Consider the following 20,176-nt stretch of genomic DNA (forward strand, 5'->3'; position numbering starts at 1 on the left):
AACCTGTATCCTCTGCAAGTTTACAATTGTAGGTCAGGTCTTTAAAAGCAAACCTAAGGTAAGGGCTTCAGCCTCATGGTTGGCCTCCCATGAGATGTGTAACCTGACAAGGTAAAAAAAACTCATTGAAATATTTAACAATGGTGGTATGGATTTCTTTGGATAGGTCAAGAAAAGCAACTCATTCCTTTTAAAAACATAAAGAACCATTTTATGGGAAGTCATTCTCTCAGTTCTAGTGTCTGAGCATTTCCTCAGGGCTTTCTCAGAGACCTTATTGAAGGGGAAAATGAAAGGCTAACAAAAGGGCCCCTTTTCTCTCCCTATTCCCAGTACAATCTACCTCAGCCACAGAGCCAGTAGCATCCACACTGTCATAAATGCCAGCAATTAGAGAATTAGGCCATAAAACCACCCACTCAGGTATAAGACAGAGGCCTGCAGCTTATTTAATGCATGCCATAAAAGATCCTGGACATCCTTCTTCTCAGGCCTTCACCACCAAGAAGTGACAGGAACGACAACAAAATGGCCCTTTGTCTGCCTACCTCATAGTGATGCGATCAAGGAAACCATCTGGGCACAGGTGAAGGTTTAAGATCCTTTCCTCCCATTTCCTCTAGCATGCTACATGAGACCTACGAAAGGGTAGGCTATATTTTTAACACCATTATAATGGAAACCAAAGCTGAGCTACCTTTTACAGAAATTATTCTAGCTTATTCTGAAACTATTCTAGAAGCTCAGCTCAGCCAGTTCCTGACCTCAAGAAATACTGGCACCTACAATTAGCAAGCAATTTTAGTGAAAAAAATTAAAAATATATAAAAAAAAAGTTCAGAGGCGCATGAGATGGCTCAGTAAGTAAAGGCACTTGCTGCAAACCTGACAACCTGAGTTTGATTCCTAGGTCCCATTTGGTGGAAGGAGATAACCAATTCCCACAGGTTATCTTCTGATCTCCATAGAAATGCTAAAACATGAATACACGTACATTTGTACAGGCTTGCTCATGCATGCACAATAAATGTAATTTTTAAAAAGCTAACTCCAATCCCAATCTCAAAGCTATTTTTTTTTCAGTCTGTTTCAAAAGTCTGGTACAATTTGGGGTCAGTCAATAATTTCATTCTATTATTTATCCTCACAACCTAGCAGCCCACAAAAATAAAAAAAATTTTTTTTTACAGGTTTCTGACTTAACCTATGATCAAACTTAATTCCCCAAATTTCATGAGCCAATCCTGATGAGATTGGAGGAAGTACTTTGTAACATTGAGCTCTTTAGCATCCACTTCGTACTGGTGCCTAGAGGGTTAAGAATCTGGTTGAACTGTAGGTGCATCATGCCAGACTCATTAGTAATTTAACCTTTCTTAATCCCAGAAAATGACATGCAAACAGAGAAAGGGTCCATCGAGGCCATCCTCAAGAAGGTTCCTACTAGTACAGTGACGGTCACCAAGTGCCCCCTTCCTCTAAACCCAGGCCACGCATGCCACCTTGGCAGAAGAATGGAGACAAGACAGATACTCACAAAAGGCCCGATTGAAGGCCTTCAGCTAAGTGCTAGAAGGGAGCTGAAGCTCTGTGCCAACACTAGAGGAATGTGGGCAGGCACAAAGAGATCTTAATTAGGAGACCTACAATTAAAACACAGTGAGTCTCCAAAAGAGAGAGAGAGGCGCTGCAGTCTGTTACGCCTCCAAGCAGGCAAAAGTACCGCTGCCACCCCCTCCAGCCAGAGTAAAGGAGGCAACTGGTTGGCACAGGCTGCACAGCTGCTCTCTGGAAGGACAGCTCCAAGGTGAGCAGAGATGAGAAATGAAGCCCAAATGGGAGCATTTTTTCTTTACCTCAAATCAGAAGGGAACTCACTATTTTGTGAATCGTTTCCACCAGGAATATGTGCCCTGAGATGCTTACTTGGGAGGGAAGGATGGAGACATGGTATATGGCTTTCAGAAAGAGAGAGAAAGAGACCTTAAGATTGCATTCTCAGTATTCAGCACTTCATTTCAGAACATACTAACAGCTAACTCAGAGGCGGTATTATTGCTCTGGATCTATAGACACATTGATGAGATGGATTTTTCTTTTTCATTTAAAAGCTTACACACCTAAATATATCATACAGACTGAATCTAGCTTCCTTTTAGGGAAGAAAACTATGGCAATGGAAACAAATCTGGCCAAACAAGGAGATTATTTCTACATGGACTCAACATTTCATTTCAATTTTGATCTTCAAGTCAGGTACACTGCTATGTGTTTGTAGTCCCAGTAACTTAAGAGACTGAAGCAGGAAGATTGCTTGAGCCTTGAAGTTCATGATCAGCATGAGCAACACAGCTAGATCCCATCGCAAAAGGATCTCCACTTTTGTTGTCAACTTCAGCAAAATCCTTATGGTTTTTTCCATACAATGAAAACTCTCCCAGCAAGATGAAATTTCTCCTAATAACAATGATAGTTAAATGGGCAAGTGTACAATCTGATACTAAAAGGCACCAAAGAGTCTCACTTACTCTAGCTCTTGAAATAAATTCAGAATAAGAAATTCGGGTCTAGGCGTGGTGGTGCATGCCTATGATCCCAGCACTTGGGGGACACCAAGGCAGGAAGATGAATAAATTCAAGGCTAGCTTGGTTTTCATATAGCGTTCCATGACAACCAGAGCTACATGACAACCAGAGCTACACGGCAACACTGTGACTTGATGATGATGATGAAGAAGGAGAAGAAGAAAGGAGTAAGACTAAGAGAACAGAAAGGTTTGTGAGCTATTTTAGTACAACTTCATTTATACACCAGAAATTACGGTTAGAAGTAAACTGCCCAGTTGGGCATAGTGGCACATGCCTTTAATCCCAGCACTCAGGAAATACTGAATAGCAGATCTCCACAAACTCAGGCCCAGCCTAGTCTACAAAGCAAGACCATGTCTCAAAAACAAACAAGCAAATAAGACATATGAATTGCTCCCTGTGTCCTAATGGACACTGACAGAAGGGTAAGAGGGCTCACACACACTGGTGTACACTCCACTGTGTGCTCTCAGCTTCATTCAGCTTCTGCCAAGCTCACCGTTCGCTATGGAGACCATGAAAAAGTAACAGCTCTTTGGGTACATACACCTGGTTAACATTAATTTTTTGTAATTAAAAGGGGAAAAAAAAAAATCACAGACACTCTCCAGCTGCCTTCCAGCTACAAAACTAGCCTCTTTTCTAAGCCCAATCTAAAAGCCTGCCCCAAGCCATAGGGACTTTACTGAAACTTTGGAGGAAAACAAATATGTACCAATGCTGTAATTCAGTTTTAATATCACATTTAATTAAAGTGTGCAATGTTGAGATCAAGAGAAAACTACTTTTAATGTCTTAAAAGGTGACAGAAAAGGCACATGAAATGAAGACTGCTAGCTACTAAAATATTTCTGAAAATTATGTTGAACCAGTGCAAATTCTAGTCAACCGAGGATGTTGCCTGGCTATGCTTATTTAAATGGTCCTCACCTGAGTCAGCTGCTGACACTATGAAGATCATGTAAAAACACAAGACCCAGACCTCTGTGCGACTGTCCTACAAGAGCCCACAAAGCTTCAGTTCTGCTCCCTCACTCAAACTCCACTTTTGTTGTCAACTTCAGCAAAATCCTTATGGTTTTTTCCATACAATGAAAACTCTCCCACCAAGATGAAATTCCTCCTAATAACAATGATCATTAAATGGGCAAGTGTACAATCTGATACAAAGCGCCCAAACATCTATGTATTTTGAAAAATCACCTCAACATAACAGAACAGAGTCCCAAGAAACTCACATGTGGCTGTTACCAGAGAGATTTCTATCCAAGGAGAGCAAAGAACCAATGGCAATGAAGGACAGGTCTCCTGTGAATAACATGGTCCTATAGGGGCATCTGAAGTGCTGTCACACAGCTCTAGAACTCAGCTTTGATTACATGCAACTTCAAGTTACTATTCGCATAAAGTAAACCACAATTTAAAAAGCTTAGAATCCTTCTGGGTCAAATAACCATTTCAAGAGTCCAGACAAGACTTCCTAAAAAATAATTAAAAATTAAAAAAATTAAAAAAAAAAAGACATCCTAAGATGCTTGAGTAAGTTCTAAGAAGCAACATTTAGAGTCCTGTAAATATGTCAGCCTGAAGTAAGCCCCGTGGAACTCTACCACTGATGTGTGAGACTATGTCACAAAATGCTTGGTTTCCATGCTGAAATCCACCAGGTCACAGGCTGACATTCTGGTTTACTGTGAACAACATATAACACGCTAGATGGCCTCAAACTACCAGACAAAATGCTTATCAACAGCTCATTCAAGCCCAGTTGAGGAATAAATAACAACACCAGAACTTAATACAAGGAGTCAACCGCTCTCATCTTACAATAACATAGAGACTACCATTAAGGCACAAGCTGTAAAGAGAAAACCTTCCCCTCTTACTTGATCTCATTTGTAATAACTGAAATTCCTCGACAAGCTTTACACCGTGAATTACCATTAAGGCAAAATAAATAACAAGCTCACAGTCCTCTCATAACACCAATAGGTGAGAAACTGTTGGTACCTGACTGTAACTTTACTGGTACTTTGTCAAAGACCAACAGATGCAATATTCTGATGCCCAGACATTAGGTCCCTAAATCCAGGTGTCTCTCTTTCTAAGCAGTCTCTTGAAAAGTTATGATTGGAAGCTGTCGACACAAAACTCTGTTTGAATATGTGATGAGAACATTTAGAACTTGAACACATGGCCCTTCAATCCGAAATGCATCAGCATGCCAAACAACAAAAATGCTGCAGCTTCAGGAATCCCACAAAGCCACCAGCTTTTCCTAGTAGAGACTTTATTATACCCAAGTACTCTACTTATAACCAATCAAGTCTTAATTTTGAAAATATGCAGGTAAATGGCATGTCAATATAAGGTTTTTGTTTGTTTGTTTGCTACTATACCTTTTTTAAAAAAAAGCAAAAAATCAACTCACATTTAAGCACCAACTCCATGCAAGTAACCTGAACCGTTCAGTCTTTTTGTCATGTATGAGGCCTTTGGTTCTCCAACTACATGGGATCTGTGTTGTTAGCTTAAAAAATACAGAATTGGCCTTTCAAAATAAAAAATAACAATCTACAGCAACCAACAAGTACTCACAAACAACCCTGTTTACTGCAGCTGCCTTCTGAAGGCTGGGAAAAAGAGGTGGAGACAGAGCAGAGAGGCAGGGAAAGAGGATGCTGCAGCTAGCAATCTACATAGCAAGGAACACGCCCCCATCATGTCCTCCTTGCTCTGCGAGAGGCGGGTTGTTGTCAGTCTCCTGAGCTGCCTTAGAAACAATTTTTAAAAGGAGACTAAAAAGCTAACAACTTGAAAATAAAAAAAAAAAATAAAAAAAAAAAAGGCCAGCCAGCTCCTTGAAAGGGGAGGCAGGGGTCCTTAGGAGCTTCTCCCTCCCTGTCTTCTCAAGGCCTAAAGGGGTGCGGGTCATAATGTGCCACAAGGGGTTTGCCCAGGATATTTTGTGTGCCCCAACGGCAGAGTACGCAGGAAACGGCTGGCTGCTATCTTTCCCTTTCTGTTTCAATCAACAGCACTCCAGAGCAGCAAAACCCCTACACCCCCCCCTTCACTTCAGCCCCTGGCAGCTGCTCTTCCTCCTCCTAGCATCCCCCACCCCATTCTCCACCCCCCACCCCCCCGCGATTCAAACTGCCCTTTCTGCATCCAATGGAAAACAAATGCGCAACGCCACTGACTGAACCTGAACTCAACTTCCCTTCCCAGGGCAACTTTCCTTTTCGCTGAAAAAAGGCTGAATAACGCTCATCAAAGCATCCCGGTTTTCAAGCGTCTACTAACTGGGAAGGGGCAAAGTACTGACCCTTCACCCACCTTAAGCCTCCCAACAGGAATCGCAGATAGATAACCTTACTTCCTTCTCCTAAAGACTAACTCTGCTTCATAATCCTCCTCTTTCTCCCAACCCAAAGCAACCACCACCGCCACCACACTAACGTAAAACTGCCCCTTATCTACTCTCACCCCAACCCGGCTTTCCTCCGCCCCTTCCAAGACCCAGGACTGGCCTAGGAAAAGGTGGATCAATATGAAATGACGAGGGGAGGGAGGAAAACGGGGAGGGAGAAAGAGAGAGAGAAAAGAGAGAGAGAAGGGCGGGAGGGAGCCAGGGCCAGAGGCTGCAAGCTCTCAGGCGCAGTGGGTGGGGTAAGAGAGCAGCTGCTTCCCTTGGGAGAATGCAGCCCAAGTCCCCCCACAAACATCACCCCTCACCGGGGGGCCCCTTTCTCAAGAGCTGGAAGGAAAGCTTGCTCCTCTCAAGGAGAAGGCTGGAAAAGTAGAACTGCTCCAAGCCTAGGGGGACACTGGGCCATTTTCTAACACACCTCTGGTCCTTCGTCTAAAGGAAGGAAAGGGGTGGAGTTGGAGGTAAATCTCCGACACCAGCAGCCTAGGAACTGTAGCCTTGGAAGATGGGGAAAGAGACTAACGCAGGAGGAGAGCACTCATCGTAGGAGAGAGGAGGACAGGCAAGGTAGAGAGGAAAGGTTTCCCGTGGGGTAGGGCGGGAAGAGACCGGGTGTACAGGAGGTGGGAGTGGGCTGGGAGTAGAGGTGAGAGAAGGGGGAGTGACTGGCAGGGCGAAGACCTGGCTGGGGATGGAGGTAGGGTTGGTCAGGTTTTCGGAAGCAAGGTGCAGGAAGGGACCTGGATTTCCCAAGGGCCGGGAGAAGAACGTGGCCCTGGATGAAGCCACCACCCGAGAGATGTCCAAGGGGAAGACTGCCCTAGGAGTAACACATCTGCCCAGGGAGGGAGGCGGAGATGTGGCGGGATCAGGTCTCTGGCAGAGGGAGGGAGGAATCTGGCTCGGATGAGGTAATCTGTGAAAGGGAGGAGGGGTTCAGTCCCGGGATGGGAAACCCCCGCAAGAGGGTCTGTGCCAAGGGATTTGGGGAAGGGTCTAGAGGAAAAAGGCGGGGTGGGGGTAAACGCCCTTAGCCAGAAGGGTCTGAACCCTGGGGTAAGGGCGCCTGGGGGTCTGCAGCCCATAAGGGGGTCCCAAGATGGGAGGACCATTTGCACTAGGTTAGGGACCCCGAGATGTTTCCAGAATTGGGATGCTCCTCAAACCTGGATGGGGGAGGGGAGGGGCTCCGCAGAGGGTCGAGACCCCGAACCTGGGGGTTCCTCGCCCCCTTACCTCTCCGCTGCCGCCTCCCCCGCCGCTCTCCCCAAACACTGCCCGGAACCGGCGCAGGTTGGTGCCGATGGCGGCCGAGACCTGCAGCGCCGCGTCGAAGCCGGGGCCCACCCGGAGCAGGGCCGGCCCTGAGGAGGCTGAGGACGATGACGAAGACGAAGACGAGGCGGACGACGAAGAGGCTGCTGAGGCGGCGGCCGCTCCCCCTGGAACCCCAGCCCCGCTGCTTCCCGCCGCCGCCGCCGCCGCCGCCACCGCCGGGGGGGAGGGGGGCGCCCCGGGGCCGCCACCGCCGGCCGGGGGCCCGGGGGGAAGCAGCAAGGCCGGGACGCGTTGCCGCGGGGCGCCCCCTAGGCCCCGGCGCCCCCCGCCGCCGCCGCCCCCGGTGGTCCCGGGTCGGGCGGGGAAGCGCCACCGACAGCTGTGCGCCATGTTCGCCCCGTAAGTGAAGCAGCGAGAGGGAGAGGCGACAACACAGGGGGGCGGGGAGGCGGAGGGGGGGAGCGGCAGGCCCCGGAACCTGCCTAACCCGCCTGGCGCCTCCTGGCCGCTCGCACCCCGCGGCCCGCTATGCCGAGCGCCGGAAGGCACTCGCCCGCCCTGCAATCTGCATGTGGGCCTCTGGCCTCCGCCTCCGCCTCCCGGCGGCCAGCGCTCTATGCCGAGCCCCGGGCTCGGCTCCTCCCGCCCTGCAACCTGGATAAGTGCATGCCCCGCCCTCCGGGAGCGGCAGCGCCAGGGAAGATGAGGGGGGGAAGGAAGCCCTGGAGCCCGGAGCGGAGGCGGGTTCCGGGGAGAGGGGGAGGGGGCGAGGGCGGCGGGAGGATGGAGGCGGAGGGAGCGGGTGGCCTGCAGCCGGGAGAGCCGAGAGGCCGATTACACACGTTCCCGGGACGCGCGGGGACTCGAGCGGCTCAGGAGAGCCGCTTCCAGTGCGGCGCGGCTGCTGGGTCCCGGGAGGAGTGAGCCTTCTCCTCCGCCTCGGAGCGCGGCGGGCTTAGCCCGCGTGGAACGCTTCTAGAATCCAGAAAGCTCCATTGTACTCCACGCAAAACCGAAGCGTCGCTCAATTGATTCTATGCAAAATGGCAAGGCTCTCGGTGAACGCGCTTTAAAAAATAAAATCCAATAAAAGAGGAGCCCCTCCCATCTTCATGCTTGGAGCTCTCTTCAAAATGCACACAGCCGGGCGGCCGGCTTCCGCCACCTCCTCGCTTCAGTGTGCGCTGGCGGGGGGGCGGGAGGCGAGGGGTTTCTGGCTGTCGTGTGTTTTCCCAGGCCGGGCGTTGGAGCCACTGCGTGCGCTGTGCGAGCAACCCGGCGTTACAACGGAGCTGAAACTGGGTGGCTAACGGACGGGGCCTGGAGGGAAGAGGCGGGCAAAGGCGCCCCGCCCCTTCTTCCTCCGCTTCCAGCCTGCCGCTGCATGCAAAGCAGACCCTAATGTATGCACGCGGAGGGAGGGGGCTCGCCAGCACATTTCTCAGGATGGGGGGGGAGGTGTTGGGCATTATGATACACTGGGTGGAAGGGGCCCGCTGCCGGCGAGCTCTGCGCTCAGTGTTAGCAAGCCTAGGGGGAGGGGGAGAAAAGAGGGATAAAACAGCGGCGTTGTGTGTGTGTGTGTGGTGTGTGTGTGTGTGTGTGTGTGAGAGAGAGAGAGAGAGAGAAGTGTGAATATCCTCGGGGTTTACTTTATTGCGGGGAAATAGGAGAGGGCGCCTCTAGCAAGGCATCAGAAGCCTGCGGGGATGGAAGAGCCGAGGAGGGAGGGAGGGATTGCTGCCCGAAGATTTTGCCTTGGCTGAAGCTTGGGGATCGATACACTGCCTGCAGCCTTCCTCTACCCCCGCCCCCAGCCGAGGTGGAGTTCGCAGGAAGGTCACGCAGCTTTCCAGGTCTCCCGCACCCCTTACCCGGCGCTGCTTGAACTAGGACCTCCCCGGGAGGCAAATCTGGGAAGGGCGGGGAGGGTGGTAGGAAGGCAGGTACCAACCAGTTCTAGCTCACTGGAGGGTGTGCTGCACGCCTCCAGAGGTCCACGGCCTCCTGGTGCTGAAAAACCTGCGTCCTTCCTACCGAGAGGCGCCTGTGCCTGGCGAGGGAATGGGGTTGGGGGGAGGGAGGGAACAGAGAAAGGGAGGAGACATAGTCAAGCCCCAACTCCCCAAACTCGCCCGGGATCGATCAGCGTTCCAACCGCGCAGGATGGGGCCCAGATGGTTCGCAAAACGCACATTCACACAACGCACGCACAGCCAGATTCCGTTGTTACTTCTCGTGGCTTACTAGGTGCAGAGAGTGTGGGAGCTGCGAAAGGATATTAAACAGCAGCCCCAAGACTCTGCCTAGGACATAACACACCCCATTGTGGACGGTTTCTCTATTGCAATACATTTAGCGTTAGGCTCTGGGGTTTTTGCTTCATGTATAGCTGCTCTGATCAGTTACAGATTGGCGACCACGTGGATTCCCTCAAGCATCCTGATTTGTTCCCTCCCTCACTCTCTCTCGCTTATTTTTCTTTTGTATTTGCCGCCCCCCTTCTTTAATATGCATAACGGCCTTCAGAGGTAGTAGGCAGGGGACTGAGTGACAGGCTTTATATAACTGTGTCAACAGGATCTCTTCCCGCCCTCCACCTTTGGGCAAACAAACCCGCTGAATTCTGAGTAACCCCCTCCCTACAAGCACACTTGATTTAGCATAGGTGGGAGGTCTGCAGAGTGGGTGGCAGCAACCAGAATGGAGAATGTCTTTGCAGGTTGTGAAGCCTGGGAAGTGGGGGAAAACTCCTCGAGAAATTACCTAGTTGGTCTCTCAGGCTAGTGCAAAGCAAGCTAGGGTAGATCAGATTTGCTTTCTGACTGGCTGTTTTAGAGTAGATGTAGTGATGATAACGAGCTTTTGTTGAGTACTTTCTATGAGCCCAAATGTTTTATGTGCATTCAGTTCTTACTAACAATATAAGATAATCCTTATTTTACAGGTGGGGAAACTGAGTCTTAGAAGAATGTCCTAGGCCACATCCATAGTGCTAGATAGGTTTGAAACTCAATGGATTGTAGAAAGACGTTCTTGTTTGAAAGACATTCCATCTTAGAGTGCTTACCTAGAATTTAGAAAGCCCTAGCTTTGATCCTGAGCACCAACACACACACACACACACACACACACACACACACACACACGGGTGGCGGGAAGCACCACACAGAGAGAGAATCTTTTATATCTTTCTCATATCACCTTGAGCTGCATGTGCTTTATTTTTTGTTTTAAATTTTAACTCATTTCTCTTGAATACCTACATATCATATGGCTAATTTTCTTAATATTTATTCTTAAGATATGGCCTGATCTATTTGAGACTGATCTTGAGCTTACTATGCAGCCAAGGAAGACACTGAACTTTCTGCCTCCGGAGTGCTTGGAATACAGGTGTGTGCCACCATACCTGTTTTCGTGTGCTGCTGGGGATCAAACCCAGGGCTTCGTAAATGCTAGGTGGCAAGCACTCTGTAGACATCTCCAGCCTCTAAAAAAAAAAAAAAAAAAAACTATTTTTGTTTGTTTGTGTGTACAGCATGGAGTGACCACAGAGGTCAAGAGAGGACGCTGGAACCTCTGGAGCTGTCATGACAGGCACGTGTGAACCACCTGATGTAGGTGGACACACACTTCAGCTCCCTCTAAGGGCAGCATGCACTCTTAATTGCTGAGCCCTCCCTCCAGTCCCCTAACATCCCCTTCCTTATATTTTATTTAAGATAGAGTCTAACTGGCCTAGACCTCACCTGTGTAAACCAACCTGGCCTCATACTTAGAAAGGTCGTCCTGCTTCTATTTCTGAGTTCTGGAATCACAGGCATGCATCGCCAGGGCTGGCTTCACGTGGCTAACATGTTAATGCAACTTAAAAGCCCCTGGTTTTGAGCTACCACGTGGCTGCCATTGGTTCCTACCTTACTACTCTGTGGTGGCAAAAGTTACAGTGTGTGTATATACTTCCAAAGATAACTTACACCTGAACAAGTAAGTTCATACAGAATTTTTTTATATAAATGTGTGACTGTCAAGTCCATGTCTGGCAGCTCAGTGGTTTCACTTAATAAAACTGGGGAGTTGCTTTATTACTCTTGGGGATGTTTGAAAAACATGCAGTTTTTAAATATGCAGTGGAGACTTACATTGCTTTCAAACCTCTGAATTCCCTCTCCTTCTCCTCTTATCTCTCTTATTTTTATTATATTTATTGTATGGGTGTTCTGCCTGCGTGCATGTCTAGGCACTATATACACACAGTGCTTGGAGAAGCCAGAAGGTGTAGAATTCCCTGTGGACTGGAGTCATAGATGGTTGTGAGCCACCAAGTGGGTGCTGGGAATCAAACCTGGGTCCCAGAAGAGCAGCCAGTTTTCTTAACCACTAAGCCATCATCTCATTAAAAAATAATCAAAGCAAAACACTGTGTTTCACTGTGTAGCCCAAGCCCAGCTTCTTCTGAAGCTCACTCTGTAGCCCAGACTGACCTCAAACTTGAGGCCATCTTCTGGCCTCAGCTGAGTGCTAAGATTGTAGGTGTGAGCCACCACGCCCAGCTATCCTATTCATTTTCACACAATACTGCAGTGCACAACCTCCAGCAGACACCACTTTGCAATTGTATAATATACCTTTACCATAAAGTCCTAGAAGTGGAGTTGCTGAACCCAAGTATGTACATTTGTGATTTTGATAGATGTTACCAAATTGTCCCCAGTAAAGGTTATCCCAGTAATTGATATTCTTTCCCGTCAGGAATGTTGGGGAGGGCCTCTTTCTCCACAACCTTTCTGAAAGTTTTTTTCTTAACCTTCTTGATCTTTGCCAACTTAATAAAAGTACACATATTTTACATTTTTTCCGAATGAGAGAAGGAAACTTTCAGGAAGGAAACTCCAAATTTTGCCGATTTCTGTGAACTCATAAATTACTCTGGCTTTAAAGGGACTTTTAGGGGCTGGAGAAGTTGGCTCACAGGTTAAAAGCACTTGTTGCTTTTGCAGAAGACCTGGGCTCAATTCTCAACATCCACATGACAGCTCGCAACCATCCTAACTCCGGTTTCAGGGAATTGATTGCCCTCTTATGGCTTCCATGGACAGCAGACATGCAAGTGGTAACACATACATATTTGCAAGCAAACACTCACACATAAAGTAAAATGAATAAACCTAACTTTTCTCAAAGGGACTCCTAGGTGTTGGCTCCATTTTCTCTACCCCGAGGATGCCTCACTGCAAATTAGTATCGTGGTGTGAATAACACGGGCTCAGAGTCACAAGCCTAGGGTTGATATGCAGGTCTAATACTTATAGTTACATCCCTCGAGCCAGGTGCCTAGCTATAAGCCTGTTTCCTCATTTGCAAAAATAAGAATATTAATATCAACTTCACAAAGATTACATAATCTAAGCATCTTCTTTTTAGTCAAAGACAAACAACACACCCCTCCCATACAAAACTGCTTTGTTGGCTTGTTCATTAGTGCTAAGGATAGAATCTACCCAAATTTCTTTTTTTTTTTTTTTCTTGATACAGGGTTTCATATAATTCAGGATGACTGCAAACTTGCTATATATTTTAGGATGACCTTGAACTCCTGATCCTTCTGCTTCAACCTTCCAAATGCTACATCCGGATTTTCTTCACTATTGGTGAAGACCACGCTTTGCATTCGCACAGTAGTCCCAAAGGTCTCTGAACTAAGATAAGAAGCTGGCTGAGTCATTTACATTTCCCACACGGTATCATCACAGAACAGGGAACTGTTCAGAATCCCTGGGTACTGCTTCTAAAAAGAAAGAGCCAAATCTATAACCCTTTAATAAAGGCACCTTATAGCACAGAGGTAAATGTTCAACTTAGGCATGAAGTACACACCTGTGATCCCAGCACTAGGGAGGTAAAGGCTGTAGATGGAGAGTGTGAAGCCAGTCTGTTCTGTACCTCGAGTTCAAGGCTGAGCTAAAAACAAACAAATAAACAAAACCGTTGGGAGCTGGAGAGATGGATTGGATTGGCGGTTAAGAGAACCTTCTGCTCTTCCAGAAGTCCTGAGTTCCATTCCTAGCAACCGCATGGTGGCTCACAACCATCTACACTGAGGTCTGATGCCCTCTTCTGGCATGCAGGTGTACATGCAGAAAGAGCATTCATATACATAAATAAATAGAACCTTTAAAAAAAAACGTAATAGTTGCAGTCCCTGTGTCCATTGAATTTTCATTTCTGAACCTGAAAAAAATTTGGTATAGCTAGTTGTATTTATGACTGAAAGGGTTTTACTGACTCTAGCAGAGATAGCTGGTGGCTTTCTGACAATGATCTGGTGTAAGTCAGGTCTAGCTACTTTGGAGAGCGAGGCTTTCGGAAGACCAGGAACCATGGATTAATCATATTTACATCTGCTGTGTCAGTGTCTATATAAGCACAATTAATGTTTTCTAAATGAATGGTCTTCTCAGCTACACTCTTAGATTTGAAGACACTCTAAAGGGCTTTAACACATTATTTGTCGTATTTATACAGGTGGCTTTTAAATTTTATTTATTTATTTATCTTATATGTGTTTGTGTGGGTTTGGATTCATGCATGCCCCGCCACATGTGTGGAAGTCACAGGATAACTTGCAGGAGCTGATTTTCTCCTTCCATTATATGGGTTCCAGGGTTCAAACTCAAGAAGTCAGGCTTGGAACCAAGTGCCTTTACCCACCAAACTCTTGTCAGTCCCAGGAGATGGTGTTTTCAGAGGACCTGGGCAATCACATGTGCTAGTCTGGCTTTATTTCTGTTGCTATTTAATCTGAAATCAGTCAAACTATCTCCATTTGAAATTATAGCAGAAATCAAAGTTCATATTTTTCCTTTCTTTCTTCCTTTCTTTCTTTCGACAGGGTTTCCTTGTGTAGCCTTGGCTGTCCTGGACTCACTTTAGAGAACATGCTGGCCTCAAACTCACAGAGATCTGCCTGCTTCTGCCTCCTCTGGGATTATAGGCATGCACCACCGCACTTGGCTAAAGTTCATATTTTTCAAAGATGGAAAAGTGATGAAAAGCTTCCACTTGCTTATGGCTGTTTTACCATGTAAGAGCTCCATAGAAATTCTGTACTTGAGCGATTTCTTTCTCCCTCTTTGCAAATGTCTGTAAGTCACAGTGACTTTTGATTAGCCCAGGTTAGGTCTGTTGCACAAGCTAACCCAGAATACCCAGTCACAGGAGACAAAAAAAAAAAAAAAAAAAAAAAAAAAAAAAGAAAGAAAGAAAGAAAAGAAAAGAAATGGCCCAAAGAAGTATGAAACGGCTAGAGGAGACAGCAGGAAAAGACATAGGAGGAACCAAAAACAACCTTAAAGATGGAAGGAGGTCAAGAAATGGAGGGAAGGGCAAATGAGATGGCTCATGAGGTAAAAATGAGATGGCTCATGAGGTAAAACTGCTTGCTGCTAAGTCTGATTGCCTGAGTTCAATCCCCAGGACCCACATAGTTGAAGAAGAGAATCAGCTACCCCAGGTTATCCTCTGACCTCCATACCTGTGCATACACTCCACACATAAACTGTAATCATAAGAGGCTGGGGAGATGGCTCCAGGGTTAAGAGCACTTACCGCTCTTGCAGAGGACCCTCATTGGGATTTCTAGTCCGCATGGTAGCTTGCAAATGTTCCTCAGTTCCCGAGGACCTGATGCCCTCTCTGATCTCCTAGGCCACCAGGTATGCACACGGCACACATATATGCATTCAGGATAAACACTCATGTACATAAAATGAAATTAAATATTTTTGATATACTAAGAATAAGGAAGAAATAAAGGTGCTGACACCGGCTCGTTGTAAAGTCCAGTGCAGCCATTGTACCCTGGTGCCAGTCAGAGGAAGCACTGCATTCTTGAGCAGACACAGGTGATGACTGTAGGAGGAGCTGGAAGGGAAAAATCAAGGCTCAAGACAGACTTTTGGGTAAGAAGGCTGGAAGAAGCAAGAGGAGACATCTTTTTTAGGAGGCACACCTATAAAAGGAAAGAAAGGGGCTTTAGCTGGAGCCCCCTAATACATGGTCAAAGAGGTTTCTGCATTTGTTTTTGAGAAAGAGAGACAGTCATGTAGCCCAGCCTGGCCTTGAACATTCCACGTAACTGAACTCGACGCTAGGAGTTTACTAGACTCCCTTGTCCTTCCCCAGTGCTGGAGTTATAAGCATACACTACCATGCCTAGTTTATGAAGTTTGGGAGCTGGAATCCAGGGCCACCTGAGACACAACCCAGTCCCCAGAGTTTATGTTGTGTTTTATCACCGCATGTGTGGGGGTGCAGGAGAGCACAGGTACACACACTGCTGTGTCACACATGGGAAGCCAGAGGATGACTTCCGGGAATCCGTTCTTGCCTCTTTCCACCACGGGGAGCTCTGGGGACCGGATTTAGGCTGTCAGTCTTGTTTAACAAGTGTTTTTTACAGGGCTGGAAGGATGGCTCAGCGTTTAAGAACACAGACTGCTCTTCCGGAGGACCTGGATTCAATTCCCGACACCCACATGGCAGCTCACAACTGTCTGTAACTCCAGGATCTCATATAGATGTGTATGCAGGCAAAAATCACTGCACATAAAATAAAGATAAATAAATTATATATATATATATTTTTTAAAAGGTGCTTTTACCTATTGAGCCATCTTGCTGACCCTCAAAAGTTTATCTAAAATTTTATTTTCACTTTTTTAGATTTATTTTATTTGATGTGTATAAGCTTTGCCTGCGTATTCGTATATGCACCACAGCGGTACCTGCTGCCTGAGAGATTAAGAAGAAGGCTTTGGATTGCCTGGAACTGGAATTAAGGATGGTTTCAAGCTGCCATGTAGGTGCTGGGACAAAAACAGGAAGTGTTGAGCCATCTCTCCAACACAGGGTTTATTTCTAAACTAATTTTTGGTTACTGTAACAGTGATATATGCAAGGTAAAAAAATTTTTTTTTAATCTTTACATTCTTTTATTGGAGGAAAATTCCCAACAGTGACGTATTTACTAAACAGGGTCCTGCGCAGAAATTACACACTACCCATCCAGACAGATTTTGGTTACACTTTGCCTATTAATGGAGTGGTTCTACTTATAAATTTTTATACATTAAAAAGCTTTGAATTTGACCAGGCTGTACATTAATCATCTCTGAAAAAGTGGCATTTAACTTTAGCTCTATTTTACGCAAGGTAGAAATTTTAAATATTGTTAAACGACATAAAATTAGAAGGTCTATATACTCCTGCTCTTTGTCTAATATTACATGTGCACATGTAAGTATACAACCATTTTATATGTGTGTGTAAATATGTATGAATATACACTTGGTTTTAATAGTTTTATTGAGACAAAGTCTCCCAATATAGATCAGGCTGTTCTCCAGCTCCTAGAAATCCGCCAACCTCCAGACGGCTGGCCACGTAAATCTTTTAGACCGTTGTGGATATAGTACACAAACCTCCTCACTTGGTCCCTTAATCTCATGCAAGTCCTGGAAGCCCTTATCTCCCTGACCTTATCTTCTGCCTCTCCGGAGCTCACTCTATCTTTTGTTGCTACGGCTTTGACCTTCTTGTAGTTCCTGGAACAGCCCAGCACACTTTTACCTTAAGGCGTTTGCACTTGCCGTTCCTTCTGCCTGGAGTGTTCTTCCTCCAGGTATCCTCTTGGCTCATTCTCACTTCCTTCACCTCTCTGCTCATGTCCCCTCCTCAGAGGCCACCATTATCATTCATGATGCCACATACCGCTTCTTCTCCTCCTCCTTCCCTTTACCCCGCTAGAGACTGACCAGGACCTCCCGTGCTAGGCAAGCTGTACCACTGAGCTGTATCCCCTGCCCCACTGCATTTCCTCCTCTTTCTCTCTTTAAAAGAAATTGTTCTGGGGGCTGAAAAGATGACTTAGTGGTTAATAGCACTGTCTGCTTTTCCAAAGGACCCAGGTTCAATTCCCAGCACCCACATGGCAGCTCACAACTGTCTGTACCATCAATTCCAAGGGATGATACCTTCATAAATAAAATAAAATTAAATAAATTACTTTAAAAAAGAAGCTGTCATGTATATAGGTGTTTTGCCTGCATGTATGTGTGTGCACAAATGTTTGCAGGGTTCCTATGGAGGCTAGAAGAGGGATGAAGTTATAGAGGGTTGTGAGCCAGCATGTGGGTGCTTGGAATGAAGCCCGGGTCCTCTGGAAGAACCAGCAGCCAGGCTTCTTAACTGCTTAGCTATCTCTCCAGTGCCCCTACCCATCCTCTTTCTGACTGAGGCTTATATAGCCCAGGCTAGCCTCTGACTCACCCTGTTTTGGAGGATGATCTTGAGCCTCCTGATCTTCTTGCCTCTAGCCTCCTCTTGCAGTGCTCTCATCAAGCTGTCTTCTTTCTAAAAGGCAGCCTTCCCGGAAATCACATTTTGCCTGTCACAGGCACCCTGCCTTCTCTTCAAGGCCTCTCCCTGCTCATTACTAAGTTAGGGATATCTCTTTCCTAAGCGTGTCTCCCACCCCTCTCCTCCTTGCAGGGGAACAGTTCCACCCCTGGTTTTATTCAGTGCTAGGATCCAGCTCAGGCCTCATGCAAGCCATGCATGCAAGCACTCTACCTTCAGAGCTAGACTCTACCAATGGAGCTACAACCCCAACCCCTCCTGCTTTTTTTTTTTTTTTTTTTTTCACAGAAATTATTACAATGAATTTGCTCTGCTCACTTTAAACTTTTTGGGTTTTTTGTTTGTTTGTTTGTTTGTTTGTTTGTTTGTTTTGAGACAGGGTTTCTCTGTGTAGCCTTGGCTGTCCTGGACTTACTTTGTAGACCAGGCTGGTGTGTGCTACTGAGCCTGGCTTAAACTTTTGTTTTTTAACTTTTTTTTTTCAAATACAGTTTTAATTTCTATAGTTAGTGAAATCACTTATGCGCCCCAGGGCTTATGTGGAAGTCAGAGGACTTTCAGGAGTCAGTTTTCCCTTCTCTTGTGTGGATCTCAGAGATAAAACTCAGGTTGTCAGGCTTGGCCACAGGCATCTTTCCCGGCTGAGTCATCTCACCTGTCTGGATTTTCTTACTTTGATGTCACTGTCCCTCATAAGGATAGATGCTCATGAGCAGAGGGAGGGCCTGTGCTTCCAGTTGCTGTTCCCACTACAGGGACATGATCCTCACTAGGTGTTTGGTAAAATATGAAAAATCTCAGAGAGATGGCAGCATAACATAGTGGTTAAGCATACAGGCTTTTGCACTTGGGAGGCAGAGGCATAGATCTCTGAGTTTGAGGTCAGCCTGGTCTACAGAGTTCCAGTCCAGCCAGGGCTACACACAGAAATTCTGTCTCGAAAAAAACCAAAAAGTAATAAATTAATAAATAAATCAATTTATTAAAATAAAATAAAAATAAATAAAAATTTTTAAAAAAGAAAAAAAAACAGTACAGGCTAAAATTGCCTGGGTTCAAACCTGTTTGGTTTTATTTTTCCCCTTTGAGACAGGGTCTCTCTATATATCCCAGGCTGACTTAAAACTCAAGATCTGGGTTGGAGAGACGGCTCAGCAGTTGAGAGCACTAGCTGCTCTTCCAGAGGTCCTGATTTCAGTTCCCAGCAACCACATGGTAGCTCACAACCTTCTGTAATGGGATCTGATCCCCTCTTCTGATGTGTATAAAGACAGAGCACTCATATACATAAAATACACACGTAAGTAAATCATTGGGAAAAAAAAAAAAAAAAACAAAACCTCAAGATCCTTCTGCCTCAGCAGCCTCTAAATGCTGGCATTACAAATGCCACCACTGCTGTCTAGCAAATCTTTATTTCTTAGCAGATGTGTGCAGTTGGGAAGGTACGTCGGTCTCCTTTGTGACCTAGGTGATTGTGATTAGGTCTGCCTAATCCTAGGTTCTTACGAGAATTAATGTATGGATTTATACAACGTGTTCATAGTAATAACTGTCATAGGAAATGTTAGGACTCTTTGATGTATATTTTTTGGTAGGATTTTCGCTTTTGTTGGGATTTGCTTGTTTGTTTTGAAGAGCTACAGCCTTGGGCACACTAGGCAATTGCTCTAGCGCTGACCTTTCCCTCTAGCTCTGCCATTAGGTTTTATAAAGGTTATTTAGCTAAGCTTGATGGTATATGCCTAGTAGCTTGGTCATGGGTGGCTCTGCTCAGCTGGCTCTTCTCCATCTTCTAGGTGGTTCTTCCCATATCCATTTCTGGGTCCTTCATCTTAGCCACCGGTCACTCTAAGTGTCTGTCATTTCTCACATTCTCTTCTGGTGATCTCATAGTTTTAACTACTACCCAAGCTCCAGAGATCAGTAACTGCCACCCTAAACAGCCCCTTCCCCTAGAGCCTCAGCCTCTGGCGTCCAAATGCTCTAAGCGTTTCCATTCTAATTACTTGTTAGGTCTCATGACTCACTGGAGTGTGGGTTCCTCAAGGGCAGGAATAGCTTCTTGGTTATCTTTATCTCTGCTCCCCCGGGTGAGGTGTTCTTGGTAGGTCTGCTTCCTGATGTTCACAGTCTATTGGAGGGAAACAAACAATAAATAGCCAGACAGGTCTACTGTCAGGAGGGCTATGCTAATGAGATAGAGGCACTGGAGAACTGGGAGAAGCTAAGGTGCCAGAGCTAAGGTGGGGAAGGGTGGCCAGCCTTTGGGAAAAGGAAGAGTGAGTCAAATGAGGTCTCAGAGAAGACAGTTTCAAGCACAAACCAGCACACAAACAGGCCCTACAGTGCGGTGTGAGCCCTGGAGAGAGACTGTTGTGACTGGCTATAATAACATGAATGACAGGATTAGTGATAAGAAGTCGGGTGATGACGGCTTCCAATTTTACAGGG

The 20,176-nt window shown here is 46.2% G+C and overlaps 1 protein-coding gene and 1 long non-coding RNA gene across 8 annotated transcripts in view; both read right to left on the bottom strand.

Moving 5' to 3' along the window:
• Positions 1 to 7,690, bottom strand: part of Kmt2a (lysine methyltransferase 2A) — an 81,837-nt gene extending 74,147 nt beyond the window's left edge. For 6 of the 7 annotated variants that reach the window (XM_021637959.2, XM_060372787.1, XM_021637956.2 and 3 more), the window contains exon 1: positions 7,259 to 7,690. In XM_021637959.2, the coding sequence (XP_021493634.1) occupies positions 7,259 to 7,690 (432 nt within the window). Of the gene's footprint in view, positions 1 to 5,020; positions 5,120 to 7,258 lie in introns of all 7 variants that reach the window. The other variant, XM_060372796.1, reaches the window with a different exon arrangement.
• A 2,860-nt stretch (positions 7,691 to 10,550) lies between these two features.
• On the bottom strand, positions 10,551 to 19,856 carry LOC132649295 (uncharacterized). Its single transcript, XR_009587730.1, has 3 exons — positions 19,753 to 19,856; positions 13,181 to 13,264; positions 10,551 to 10,793 (listed from the first exon to the last, which is right to left on the bottom strand). It is a non-coding gene; the product is annotated as an uncharacterized LOC132649295 (long non-coding RNA).
• Between the last annotated feature and the right edge of the window lie 320 nt (positions 19,857 to 20,176).

Source organism: Meriones unguiculatus, chromosome 1 (genome assembly GCF_030254825.1).
Source record: "Meriones unguiculatus strain TT.TT164.6M chromosome 1, Bangor_MerUng_6.1, whole genome shotgun sequence".
Taxonomy (NCBI): Eukaryota; Metazoa; Chordata; class Mammalia; order Rodentia; family Muridae; genus Meriones; species Meriones unguiculatus.